At 35.5% G+C, this 14,342-nt stretch overlaps 1 protein-coding gene across 15 annotated transcripts; it reads left to right on the top strand.

Moving 5' to 3' along the window:
• Window positions 1-2,459: 2,459 nt before the first annotated feature.
• Window positions 2,460-14,128, top strand: LOC114281486 (Thioredoxin superfamily protein). Of its 15 annotated transcripts, none has more exons than XR_014366026.1 (8): window positions 2,542-2,734; window positions 4,211-4,489; window positions 6,181-6,282; window positions 7,132-7,251; window positions 7,342-7,420; window positions 11,788-12,020; window positions 12,749-12,811; window positions 13,862-14,128. XR_014366026.1 is itself a non-coding variant. In XM_082924249.1 (8 exons), the coding sequence occupies exons 3-8, from the start codon at window positions 6,227-6,229 to the stop codon at window positions 13,940-13,942; spliced, it is 486 nt and encodes a 161-aa protein (XP_082780375.1). In that variant the 5' UTR covers window positions 2,542-2,720; window positions 4,211-4,489; window positions 6,181-6,226; the 3' UTR covers window positions 13,943-14,128. The 15 variants fall into 15 exon arrangements, 8 of the variants coding, with proteins under 8 accessions (XP_082780376.1, XP_082780372.1, XP_082780375.1 ...); XM_082924249.1 differs by having other exon boundaries at window positions 2,542-2,720; window positions 11,788-11,874; XM_082924248.1 differs by having other exon boundaries at window positions 4,337-4,489; window positions 11,788-11,874.
• The last annotated feature ends 214 nt before the right edge of the window (window positions 14,129-14,342 follow it).

Genomic DNA, 14,342 nt, shown 5'->3' with positions numbered 1-14,342 from the left:
CAGTCCCGTAGCCTCTGAAAATGGCCTCCAAGCTCCTTAGGTTGATGATGGAGGTGTTAGGCCAAGAGTTGTAGTGTAAATGTGCAAGAACTAGATCCTTTTGAACCCTCTAACCCACACAAATGTAGAGAGAGAGGGAGATATAGAGAGGAAGTGATATATATATCCTATATATCAGATTTTTCTAACCCTTCAAATGGGAGGAGAGGCCCTCTTTTGATAGAGCAAGACAAGGTGCCAAGCTTCTAAGAGAAGCTAACTCAAAAGGGTCAAGGGGGTCAAGCTTCCAAGGGAAGCTAAGCGAAGGGGTGAAGCTTCTTGGAGAAGCTAGACAAAGGGGTCAAACTTCTTGGAGAAGCTAAAAAAAGGTTCAAGCTTCTTGGAGAAGCTAAAACCAAGGTTCAAAAGGTTCAAGCTTCTTGGATAAGCTAAAACCAAGGGTTCAAAAGGTTTCAGCTTCCTCAAGAAGCTAAAACTGAGGGTTTAAAAGGTTCAAGCTTCCTCAAGAAGCTAAAACCAAGGGTTTAAAAGGGTCAAGCCGCCCCAAGAAGAGGTCTTGGCTAGAAAAAGAGTCAATCGGCCAACAAAGATGGCTGACCGACCACAAAAGATGTCGACCGGCCACCAAAGATGCCGACCGACCACAAAAGGTGCCGACCGGCCATCACCAATGGCCGGTGGCAAGGAAACCAGGCTGGTGGCCTCGAGCCATGGCCGGTGAGGTGTGAGGATGGCCAACAAGCCATTCCCTGCCCTCCAAAGCAAAAAACACGAGTGTTTGGTCCATGACCAAGCACTAAACAATCGAGTTGAGAGATCCTGAGGCAAGGCGCGCAGCTGAGACCTCTGAGAACTCAAAACGAACACGAGTATGGATGATCACCGAGTGTTCAAACGGTGACGTCCAAGTCTTGAGGACGGTCAAAAATGGGGTGTCTACAACGACGTTGACCAGATCCTCCTCAAAATTTGAACATATAGCAGCTTAATGTATTTCAATAACAAAGGTTTGAACAAATAAACAAATAGAATTCATCAAAAAAAATTGAACAGATAATAAAATTTGAACAGATAGATTTAAATAGATAAGCGAAAAAATTAAACAGATAATAAAATTTAGATAGATATTTGAACAAATAAGAGGAACAAATAAGAGGAACAAATTGAATAGATAGTCAAAAAAATTAAATAAATAGATTAAGGGGTAAAATTAGAAATAAAATGTCCTTTAAAACAACAAAATGACTTATCACTCAACTAGTTTACAAAAAGTGGATATCTCACCAACAAAAAATATTTACTGGACCAAACGCTGTATACCCTCTTTAAATATACTAGGGTAAATTATAAATATACGCTTGAGGTTTGCTTAAATATAAATTACCTCTTTTGGTTTGAAAAATTAAAAATACCCCATTTTTAGAATTTTTTATTTAATAGAATTAGCAAAAAAATAAAATTTCTAACTGTTCTCCTATACAATAATAAAATTATCATAAATTATTAATTGAAATATATTTGTAATATCATTAAAAATTATTGATTAACTTGATAATTTATTAATAAAAATGAAAATTTGTTACGCGATAAAAACGTTTCTAATAGTTCATGAATGGGATTATCATAAAGGGTGATATGTAATTTTTTAAATCACAATAGATAATTCCTGTTTTAAACAAATCTTAAGAGATATATTTATAATTTATCCTAAATATTATTAGTAGCATTAATATTGTATTTTAATATAAAATAACATAGGTTTTTTTTTTGTTTTTTTTTTTTTTTCAACACAAATAAAGTTCTACCCAACCATACTATGGGTAAAGTAGATTTTGTCCAATTGTTTTTGGCAATGCACCATGTAGGAGGTCTTAATTGTTGATAAAAGAAAATAAATGATTGTGTACATTCATTACTATATTTAGATGAGTAAGGAAATAATTACTCATCAACTTGAGTGAGATTCCAATGAAATTGAGATTTATTTTGGCAATACAGTTAAAAGTTAGTATTTTAATTTCTTTTTATTTTTTTATCATATACTCCCTCTATTTTTATTTTTATTTTTATTTTTTTACATTTTTTTTTAAAATTGAAAAAACAAAAAATCTAACTTTTAATTTGAGTAATGAGATTACTGTTGTGATAGTATTAATTAGACAAGTGATATAATTTTTGTTATTTTGTATACCTGTATGATAATATTAGTCTATTAGAATTAAATTTTTTAATTCATGCAAAAAAAATCTTGACAAAATTATAAAAAAATCTCAAGATTTGATTAATATAAAAAAAATGAATTTTTAATTTTAACAATTTAAATTTTAATCTTTGATGTATTTTAAATTTAAACCATTTGTCCATTTTTCTTAAATAAAAATGATGAAATAAAAAGTATTTTAATCATCAGAGCTGCATAGACCTCAAATCACATTGGTGCGAATGGAATGAGGTCGTTTGTCCATTCTTCACGCGCAGCAAAACATGTGTGGATTTCACGCTCCTGCAAAACAATATTATGACCTAGAAAGACCACTTCTCGGGAGATAGAAAGACCACGAACTCGATGACGACGACCTAGGTGGCGACGACGATGACGACCTAGGTGGCCATCAACGACGAAGAAGACCACCGGTGACCATTGACCACCGTCTCCCACTCCCCAATTCCTCCGGTTTCTCTGAAAATTTTGGCTCCACCCACCAACAACGAACTGATTCGTGAGTCACTACTGGTATTGCTTCAAACATATTCTTTGCTTTATATTGGTTGAAATCTGCTTGGTCTATGATTTTGCTCCTATTTCTTTACATTGGTTGAAATCTTCTTGATCCATAATTTGTTTTAAACATGAGTTTGGTGTTTTTGTATTAATGCATTCTATGTGTTTGTTGAAAGTCCACATAGAAAGATTTTGTTAAGACAATTGTTATGTGTATGGTACCTTTATTTCATTGTTGAGAAATGTTGAAGTTCATTACAAAAACCAAATTGTAATGAAGAAATTAATGTAGAGCTGGATTCAATTTGGAGATGGAAACAAAACAGAAACAGATTGAACATTCATTGAACAAAATCTCTTATCCATTGAACAAAAATTAAACTGTTTGAACATTAAACAAAAACCAATGATTGTCCACCAATGATTTTGGAGTCATTTTACAACTCTTTCATGGCAGCGCTGCCCACAGCTGGGGCTTAATTGGTTGCGTGAGCTTAATTATAATTATAAAAAATAAAAATAAAAATAAAGGAAAAAAGAAAAAAAAGGGAGAGAGATTGGGGTAAGTTTGTAAATAAATAGTCAGGAATTTGTTTCATTTTAATTGGCTCTGTTCTATCTTACAAGTAAAATTACTTTTTACATCATGTAGTGTTTAGAGGTTTGATAAAGTATATTGATTTCAATTTCTTGATGTTGTTCTATATCACTTGATTTTGTATGTGATAATTTTTTATGGAATTTGATATGCCTATAACCTGAATTGTCTTTGTAGCTTTGCTTGTGATCCCTCATTGATGATTCTTATGTAGTAAATGGTTTTTGATTGGTTGTATTCTATTCTCCAAGTTGCTCCCAGCTTGCTTTTTCTCGATACTGTCCTTTCTCTTGAATGATTTCTCGATACTGTCCTTTCTTGATATGCCTATAACCTGAAGCCCGCCACCGCCGTCGATGGGTTGGCTGATTTTGCTCTTGTTTGCTAGACCGAAATAGTGTTTGGGTTTCAATAGAGTAGAGACACAGAGAGGGAGAGAGAGAGAGTCCCAGATTCGGGTTTGAATAGAGTAGAGAGTGAGATTGTTTTTGGGTTGAATAAGAGAGAGATGAAAGGAGAAAGAGGGCCACACGTGTCACAGAGTTCATTCGCGCCGAACGCTCTCGAGGCCTGAAGCATTTTTCTTTAATCATTAACTCAGTATTAGTGTACTGTTTAAAATATTATTTTTGATTGTGTTTGATGATTAAAATATTATTTTTTTATTTATTTAGTTAATAAAAATAAATAAATAATTTAAATTGAAAGTAAATTATAAAATTTAAATTTAAATTAACAAAATGAAAATTCACGATTTATTTTATTATAAAAATCAAATTTAAATTTTTTTTTTATTTAAAATCTCTGATGTATAAAAATAATTTTAATTTTATTTTATATTTATAAAATTGGAGTAAATTGATATTATTTTCGCTTCATCTCTCTAACAGTGTGTCTTCTCTCGCTTCCTCCCTTTTAGTCTTACTCTGTGTCGATCAAACATCTCCAGCTGTATGGCATTAGTAATTTAAAAAGACTTATTTACCCTCCGATGATCCGTGATTTTGGAGAAACAGATTTATCTCTCAGATCTCTCATATCTGCCATCTCTCTCATCTTCGGCTGTACCTGGACGCTTGTACAGCAGAGTGCACACCTCTCTCCGGCGCCTCACTCCGGCGGACCTGTTACGGGAAGACGAAGTTACCGATCGTCTAGGAGATACGAAGGTACGGTTGCGAAACACCATTTCTCTGCTTTTTCTTCATCGATCTGCTAAGATGATGATGTATTCCCCTTCAAATTTTTTTTCTTGGTTCTACTTCGGTGGTTCCGGCACCGATCTTCGTAGTTCGCTGCACCATCTTGTGTCCAACAAAAACTCGAGATTTAATAACTTCTTCCTGGTTTGCTCAGCAACGGAGTTGTGAAAATAATTGGGTCGTCCTTCATTTTGGGTTTTCTGCAGATTTGAGGACCAATTTTTCCTTTTTCCTTTCTTCCATCTAAATAAGAAACGACCCTTTAAGAAATTTTAATTATTTTAATATGAAAAACTAACAGCAAGTTACCAAATTAATTGATTTTTTAAATTTATTGCAAACAATTGTTTGCACCAAAAGTCGGACTGCATTGAATAGCGTGTATCAAAATTCGGCATGTGTGTAACCGGTCACAGCCGTCGTGGCCACGTGGACATTCGTTATATATTTGCAATTAAATATTATTAGGGACAATTTGGTCAATTTACATTTCACTATCATTTCAAACACATTTTCTAATACAATAATTTTTAAAAAATCAAATTCATCTTCCCAAACACCCTTAGGGATAATTTGGGAAGTGAGTTGATTTTTTAGTTTTTTGACTTTTTTTTTTTTTTTTTGATTATTTTAAACTTGGATTAAAAAGGTTAATTTGGGAAGGATTTTTTGACTTTTTTTATTTTTTTTTTGTGAGAGAAGAGTGTAATGATTATGAGTTAAATGTGATGTTTTGTTTGTTGTGGCTAAAATAACTTATTTTTATCTTTTGTAGCAATTTTAAGCACAAATCATCTTGCCAAACGGATCCTAAAATAGTCAAACCACATAAAATCTCAAAAAAAAACTCATTTCCTGAACATTCACAAGGTTTAATTAATAAATTTAATGAGAAAATGCCTGCTGATTTTAGGGAAAAAAAATGAGAACAAAATTCAACTGCTATTCTCTAGATTTGTAGCATAGGGCTCAAGTTTAGCAGCTCGTTTTGATTGGGTGAATTTGGGAAGAAAAGAATTTTTTTTGTTCATATTAATTGTTTGGATAAGTGAAAAGTAGAAAAATGAGTAGAAACGAAGAGAAACCTATTTCTATCATAACCCACATTTTGAATTTGGAGAGATTGGGAGTGAAAAAATAAATAAATAAATAAATAAAATAAAATAAAATCTCCAACAAATCACTAAATTTTATAATACCAAAAACTGCCCATTTAGATATAGATAAAATTAAAAAACTGACATCTTATATAAAAAGTTATTTTGATAATATAACATGAAATATCTTCTTTTTTTTTTCTTTTCTTTTATGTAGTTCAACCAAAAAAGAGTGGAGAAAAATCATTTTTCTATTCTTTTCTTTCATAACTTATGTAATGATTTCTTTTCTTTTCCTAAGCTACCAAACATATATATAGTATAAAAAATTTATTATAAAGAAAATGTTATTTTCTTGAAACACAATCAAAATCCGCCCCACTAAATTCTAATATTTTAGTAACGAAAACACATTCAAGTTATTTTCTTGAAACACTTTCAAAATCCACCGCACGTTAGCAATTTGAATATATTGGAGGGCATTGTATCATTGTCATTAATAATCCTTTGCTGGTTGGAAAACAGGATTTTTTTTAAACTAATTTTTAATTTTTGTCACAGGACCTTTGAGAAGCAGGGTTTGGCGCCATTTCTGTGATTGCGTCAAATGGCAGAGTCACCGGTTTTTGATCGAATGATGAGTCATCTTCGTGCAACATGCAAGTATGTATGTGTACATAATTTTTGATGCCTTTATATGCATATTGTGTTGCTCATATCCATAATCATGTTTCACTCCTGTTTTCTTTTTTTTTGTTTTTTTTATCATATATTTTGGGCAAGTGTTTTTTTTTTTTTACACACTGAATTCAAATATGATTGATTCTTTAAACGCTAGGATAAGCATATTCTAAAGTGGTTATCACATTTTGTGATGCATTCTTCTGGAATTGGTATCTTAAAGTTAGAAACACTTTCTTTTCTATTTTTTCTACTTTTATGTTGTGTAGCTGATATGGACCTCTCTTATTTGGTTTTTTTAGAGTTTGATGTGTTAGGGAAATAAACACCTCCGCAACCTTTTTTTACTGTTGAAAACGTGATATTTTTCTATCTTCTATTTCTAGAGCTGGCAGGCTTGAAAAATTTATTGAGTTTCTATTTTCTTTTTTTCTGATGCAATTATATGCTAACCATGTCCTGATATGGCTCCTTTGAAGAAAAGTAATCATTTTGAGGTGTTGGATGCTTTTAGGTTTGATTCTTTCCAGTGAGGAACTAGATGCGTGGTACTAGTGTTGGTGTGCAACAAACATGGACCATGGACATGATCCTCATTCCTCCCCATGAGTGTTTTTGTTTGTGATGAAGATGAATATTTATTTCTCATAACCACTAAATTCTAATAGAGTACGAATGTGATAGGGAAGGAGCTTCTTAATAGAAGTGTCACATGGATACGTACCCGCTTTTTAGACGTAGTCTTGGTGTGCACTATTTGATCACATTCTTGTTTTATTGAAAGACCTCTTCTCTCACCTGCTTTACTCATGTTGTAATGAACATTCAAAGGTATTACACCGGTTATCCAAAGGATCTTGGGCCATCGCGAGTTATTCATTTTACTTCCGAGCGTGAGTTTGTTCAGCTTCTACATAAAGGATACCCTGTGGTTGTTGCGTTTACAATCAGGTGATTTGGGACCAGTACTTTCCTCATTTTTGTTGTCCTATGTTCATTGAACTGACTCTCTGGTAAATCAACTTATTTGGGATGGTGCAGGGGTAATTACACTAAACATCTTGACAAAGTACTGGAGGAAGCAGCTGCTGAATTTTATCCACATGTTAAATTTATGCGTGTAAGAAGCAAGTCATCTTATCTCAACTTGCCTTAGTTAGCTACATGAATCCATCTTTTCCGATTAATTTTTTGCAATCCATATTCCCTTGCTAAACCAAGGTAGTTATCTCCTTTCTTCCATCCTTAACCAACATTCGTTTTGAGCTTCTTCTTGTCCTTGTGGCACCTTCCCTTAGATCAAATTACTCTTCCATTGGGGAACAGTGTATTCACTATTACTCTTCCATTGGGGTACTGTGCATTCACTGGTCTGACTTTCAAGTGGAGAAATCATCTTAGATGAATTTCTTGCATCTTATCTTTCAGATGCGCAGTTTCTAACTTTCCGTAGATGAGTTTGTCTCTTATTTTGTCATGTAATGCTACTATTTATCCCAACATGCTCATATCCAGTTTGATTTTGTGCTTTTGTAACCCCCCCCCCTCTCTCACAAAACAAAAACAAAAACAAAAAAATTGTGCTTTGCTACTAGTCTAACAAGCACAAACACTTCGAAGAAAATGTGTGTCCATGTCATGTCCAACAATGACACTCATTGGACACTTCCCAACATGTGTTGGACACACATCATAATGAATAATACTATTTTCCTTTTAAAAAAAAAAAAAATTTAGACCCAGATATGCTTCGAATAGGGAACGCGCATGGTAGACATGCTTGAAACACATCACAAGTTTGAACATGATACACTCACCAGACACTTCCCGACATGTGTTGGACACACATCATAATGATTAATACTATTTTTTTTATTTATTTTTTAAAAATTAGACCCATACATGCTTCGAACACTTAGGGAACACACATGTCCATTTGTTAGACACCTGAAACACATTATAAGTTTGGTCGGCTAGAGGGCCAAAAAGTAGCGGTGGTGTCTTTACTTCAATCTTTGGATGAGCTAGAGGTTCAAGATGGGCTGTCTATTGATGACGGTATCCGTAAGGAGGCGGCTAAACAAGATTTTGTTCATATATCCTGTATGGAGAGGAATGCTTTTGTCAAAAGTCTAGATATTTGTGATTGAAGGATGGAGATCGGAATACAAAATTCTTCCATCGAATGGCAAATGCTCATCGGAGGGTTAATCAGATTAGTAGGATGCGGGTGGATGGCCGAGAGCTGCACATAAATGAGGATATTAGGGAAGGGGGAGTGGGAGTGGGCTTCTATCAATATGTATTCCGTCCACAAGAAGGGGCATGGAGGCTGGGCTTGGAAGGTGTTCAGTTTGATATGATCTCGGGAGAGGATCGGGAGAGGTTGGAGCGAGCTTTTACAGAGGAGGAGGTGTTTGGGGCTTTGCGGGCTATGAGTGGAGATAAAGCCCCAGGCTTGGATGGTTTCACTATGGCTTTTTTCCAGCACTGTTGGAGCATGGTTAAGGGTGATGTGATGGCAACATTTGAGGCTTTCTTGGTGTCTGGGCAATTTGAGAAAAGTTTCAATGCAACTTTTTTGGCTTTGATTCCTAAAAAAGGGGAGACTGAAGATGTTCATGATTTTAGGCCTATTAGTTTGCTGGGAAGTGTGTATAAGTTATTGGCTTAAGTGTTGGCAAATAGACTGCAAGGAGTTTTATCGGCTGTGGTGTCCGAGTCTCAGAATGCGTTTGTTGGGGGAGGCAGATCCTAGATGCAGTTTTGGTTGCTAATGAGTGTGTGGATTCTCAGATTCGTTAAGGGCGCCCTAGTTTGATTTGCAAATTGAATATTGAGAAGGCGTACGACAATGTTAACTGGGAGTTCCTATTGTATGTATTGGATCGTATGGGCTTTGAAGAGACTTGGTGTTAGTGGATCAAGTTCTGTATCTCAACTGTGCGGATGTCGGTGTTGATTAATGGGACTCCAGCGGGTTTCTTTCAAACACATTGAGGTCTTCGGCAAGGGGACCCTTGTCACCACTGCTATTTCTCTTCGTGATGGAGGCGTTGAGTAGATTGTTGGATAGAGCCGTGCACAAAGGTCTATTGGAAGGTTTTGCTGTGGGCTCATTGGCTGGGACTCCTATTGGGGTTTTGCATTTGTTATATGCAGATAACGCTTTGATTTTCTGTGGTGCAGAAGCAGAGCAGGTTGGATATCTAAGATGTGCTTTGTTTTGTTTTGAGACAGTATCGGGCCTTCGGGTTAACTTGCGGAAGTCGGAGCTCATTCTAGATGAGGAGGTTGATAGGCTACCTTTCATAGCAGCAGTGTTAGGGTGTAAGGTCTCGGTTCTGCCAGTGTCCTATTTGGGTTTGCTATTAAGGGCTTCTTTTAAGGCGAAAGAGGTGTGGAAAGGAGTAGTGGAACAGGTCTAACGTCGATTGGTAGGTTGGAAGTGCCAATATCTTTCGAAAGGCGGGCGGTTGACATTGATTAAGAGTGTGTTGAGTAGTATCCTCACTTATTTCATGTTGGCCCATGTTATTCCAGTGTTGGTGGCGCAACGGTTAGAGAAGCTTCAGAGGGACTTTTTGTGGGGTAGTGGCGGTGATGATTTTAAGTATCATTTGGTTGATTGGGGACAGATCTGTCAACCCAAGCAAGCTGGAGGGTTGGGGGTGAGGAGGTTGGTGACTTTTAATTGAGCCCTGTTAGGGAACTGATTGTGGCGCTTTGATTTGGAGCCTCACAGATTGTGGCGGTAGGTGATGGCTTCTAAATATGGGGTGGGCAGTGGGGGTTGGGTTTCGGGGCTGTGTCCTATACTTACGGGTGTGGGTTATGGAAAGGGATTTGGCTGGGGAGGGTGGAGTTTTGAAAGTGTGTAGGATTTAAGGTATGGGATTAGGGTGAGGTTATGGAAAGACAGGTGGTGTGGAGAGTTTGTGTTGGAGACTCGTTTCCTCTGATTTTTAATATTGCGACGAATCAGAAGGCTTTGGTGGCTGCTTATTTGGGTGGTGGGGGTGTGGTGGTTTGGGATATTCAATTACGGCAGGAGGTCCAAGATTGGGAGGTTGATCAGTTGGTGGAATTGTGGGGTTTTTTATTTGGATTGGGGTCTGTTGGGGTGGGACAAGATGTCATGGTGTGGAATGCGGTGGGGGCAAAGGGACGGTTCACAGTAGCATCATTTTATTGGGGGTTGATGGGGGATGGTGGTAGGGTCTTTCCATGGACAAGTGTTTGTGTTCCGAGGGTTTCGACTAAGGTTGCCTTTTTCATGTAGACGGCAGGCTTAGGTCGGAATCTGATGTTGGATAATTTGATGCGACAGGGGCACATCCTAGTGAATCGGTGTTGTGTGTGCGGTGGAGATGCGGAAACAGTGGATTATTTGTTTCTTCATTGCTCGGTGGCATCGTATTTGTGGGGCTTCGTGTGCTCACTCTTTGGGGTTGCTTAGGTTCAACTGCAAGGGGTGTTGGGTTTCCTTTGGGCTTGGCGAGGCATTCGTCTCAAGCGGCGGCAGGCATGGTTATTGGCACTGTTCTGTTTGATATGGCTACTTTGCTTGGAGCGGAATAGACGTACCTTTTTAGAGGTTTCTCATGGTGTTTCTTGGTTACAGAATCGTCTTCTTGTAATTATGTATAGTTGGTTGGAGGGTAGGGTAGATCCAGATTTATTTGTGTTTCTAGATTTTTTAGATGAGGTGATTGGTTAGACCTTATTTTATTGGTTTCCCCAATCTAGGGTGGTCTTCTTATATTGGTTGCATCATCTTGATGCTTTCTTAATAATATTTGCTTATTTATCAAAAAAAAGAAACACATTATAAGTTTGAACAAGATAACTTAGAGGATAACAATGATAAAAGAAAAACTACATAGATTTATACCCAGTAATCCTCTTCCTTCAAACTTCAGAAATTAGTATTATGTTGCATGTTTTATGGTATTTGAATGAAATATTTATATAAATGACATATAATAAACACATAAAATCATATATTTTGTGCGTGTCTCCCACGTGTCATGTTCTGCATTTTTTTAAAAATTGATGTGGTAGCATGTCCTAGTCGTGTCGTGAGTCCATGTCATGCTTCTTGGCTCCTAGTATATGCAATATGAACCATACCATACATTTTGGAAGATTTTACTTCTAAGATGACACATGTTGTGAAAGCATTATTGCCTGAGCACTTTTCATTAAAAGGTTTGTGTTATATTATACCATCATAGTCCTTTTTGTTTTGTTTTATTTGTAAAAATGCATGCCTGCGTTCAATGAAGGTATACAATTCCAGATTTTTTAGTATGTATTTCTTCCTTCCTACCACTCTCCCTCCATGCAGACAACCCTGTGTGCGCACATCACATGTGTTTAAGTTAAGCAATTTACATCCATGACCACATTAAATTTTTAACTTATTGAACTTCCACTTTTTTTTTTCTTTTTTTTCTTTTTTTTTTTTGTATGGTGCTTTTTCAGGTTGAGTGTCCAAAGTATCCTGGATTTTGCATAACACGACAGAGGAAGGAGTATCCATTTGTTGAAATATTTCATAGCCCAGAGCAAGTAGGTTTGACTATATATTATTTTTATATTGTTTTTTCAGGTCTTGTTGCTGCTATACATGGTGAAATCTCCATGTCTGACTTCGCTTCAAATTATTGGAATTGGTGAAAGTGTTTCTTCTATATTGTATAGACTGCTAGAATTTGGTTGTCTTCCTGTCCCTGGCTTAACTGTAAATGGTTTTCTTTGTTATTGTGTTTTCTTGACAAAAAAATATTTACAATTCCTTACATTTGTAATTTTTCCCTCTTTTTATGCTGAAAGGATAAGGGGGACTGTGATCAATTGAGGAAGACAAACCTAGGATCTCTTATTCAGATGCAAACTATGCCACTGCTCCTTGTATTTATTTTAAAAGAATGAGAACCATTGAAATGAAGTCTCAGTACTTGTTTTACACGTCTTTAAAATGAATCATTTTTGTTATATATTTTTTCAAATTCTTTTAAATGAATGGTTTCTGTATTGCTTTATTAATTTCTCTCTTCTGAATGCAACAACACCCCTCTTTCCCCAGCAATGCAGTTGCAGGAGGTGTGGTTTGGTAGTATTATGAATGTATATGTATCATTGCAAGCATATAATAGTCCTATGTTCTTTTTATGTTTTTCTACCTCCGGCAGAGCTCCAATTTATGTAATAATTTCAGTTTAGATGATTGATTTGTGCCTTGTGGAAAACAAACTATAAAGGCTTCATTTCTCTTGAGGCCTACTAGACTTAATCTGAATATTGTGTTCTCTTCTTCTTTCAGACTTTTACTGCCAAAGTATTTATGCAACTGTGAATTATTTTTGTTCAGATCCATGTCAATTCTGTTTTCTTGCAGCTTTTAACCACCAATCATTGAATTTGCATTTTTTTTCTGGTGCAGGCACCTAGTCAAGGAAGGGTTGCTGATCCAAATATTACAAAATACGCTGTTAAAGTTTTACCTGTGAGTGTTTTTGAAGCTTAATTATAATTTGATTTTATCAACTTAATTAATGTGCTTGTACGTTTGCATCACAATTTTTTTTTTTTAAAAAAAAAAAAAAGAACTGACAAGGAAGTGAACATGGATATCCAATCAACAACCTACATGAAGAGAACCTACAATATGACAAAAGTATACACTGCAATACTAAATCTAGGGCTGAGGCAAAAATAATGTATAATATAATGGCTCTCAATAGTAAGCCCTAATAGGAATTTAATTTTTTGCACTTGCTGCTTTCATTGTAAGCCTGTATTCCTGACCCAGCTTTAATGTTCCACTTGAATCAGAGCCCTTTTATTTCTACAACGAACTAAAATGTGCAGTTCATAATTGTTGTCAGATAATATCATCAAAGCTTAAATCATCACCTAAATCTAACTCTCGAAATTTGCTCTATTTTACTGATGATTGGTAGCTGATGTGAAAGCCCTAAGTGCACTTGTTAACAAGTTTGAAATGGTTGTACATTCTTCATAAAAATGTGTGCAGTAAAGACTCTCAAACTATTTAACCTATGTTAACCAATGCCCTAAGGGCACTTGTTAGCAAGACTCTTTTTGTTTTAGAGAGAACAGAAAATTGACAGATACTTGTTAACACGTGATATTTTTATATGATCGCTTCCTTCAATTCTTATCACAAACTTTTCTTGCAGAGTATTGAATAGAAGGAAAAAGTTTTTTCAATTAAACATTATAGGAAATTTAAAGTTTTTATTAATTTTCTTGTTTCTTCCTATCTAGCTCTTCTTTTTAATCTCCTTGACATTGTTGGTCTGTATTTTACAATAATTGTGCTGTTGCTTATGAAAGAAAAGCATCGCCGTACTTTTTGTCCTTTTTTTCTCCTTCTCTCTCCACTTTGAAAGGAAAGGCCAGTAGGAAATTGTGATAATATCATAGAGATTCTGTCAAGATTATTTTTTCCCGTTTTGTTTCTTTTTGTTTTCATTGAGTGGAAGTGGTCTGACTTGTACTTTTTTTTTTTTTCACCCCCGGAAATTACCAGTTCAACTATGATCAGAGTGCATATGGATTTAGAGAATTTTTCAAGCGGCACGGTATTAGGTCATCTGATGATGCAAAGTGAAACTTTGTGAGGATGGTAGCTCAGTGGAAGGAAGATTTCTTTTCAAGAGTATTGTTGATTCTTTGGCCTGTTTTGCATTGTAATAGGTATGGAGGATGTGAGAAATAGCTGTAGAATTCTAAATTGTCTATTTACGTAAACTTATACAATGTTGGTGGCAAAATTTTTTGATCTTGATTTGTTTCACATCATATCTTCTTCCAATTATTAAAGCCTTGTTTATTTTCTTATTTTTATTTTTTTATGTGCCTTAAATAATTTGGCCCAGAAATCTAATCTAAGATTTCAAGAACAGTGTAAATGTTTATGTGATGATGATGTTCAACTGAAAAAAGAATTACTTTGTAAATCAAAACCAGCAGGAACCTACTTTACATGTGTTTGGGGTTTGGTTTTTTAT

Source organism: Camellia sinensis, chromosome 4, assembly GCF_055761805.1.
Source record: "Camellia sinensis isolate YWXY chromosome 4, ASM5576180v1, whole genome shotgun sequence".
NCBI lineage: Eukaryota > Viridiplantae > Streptophyta > Magnoliopsida > Ericales > Theaceae > Camellia > Camellia sinensis.
This window is presented reverse-complemented; position numbering and strand designations above follow the sequence as displayed.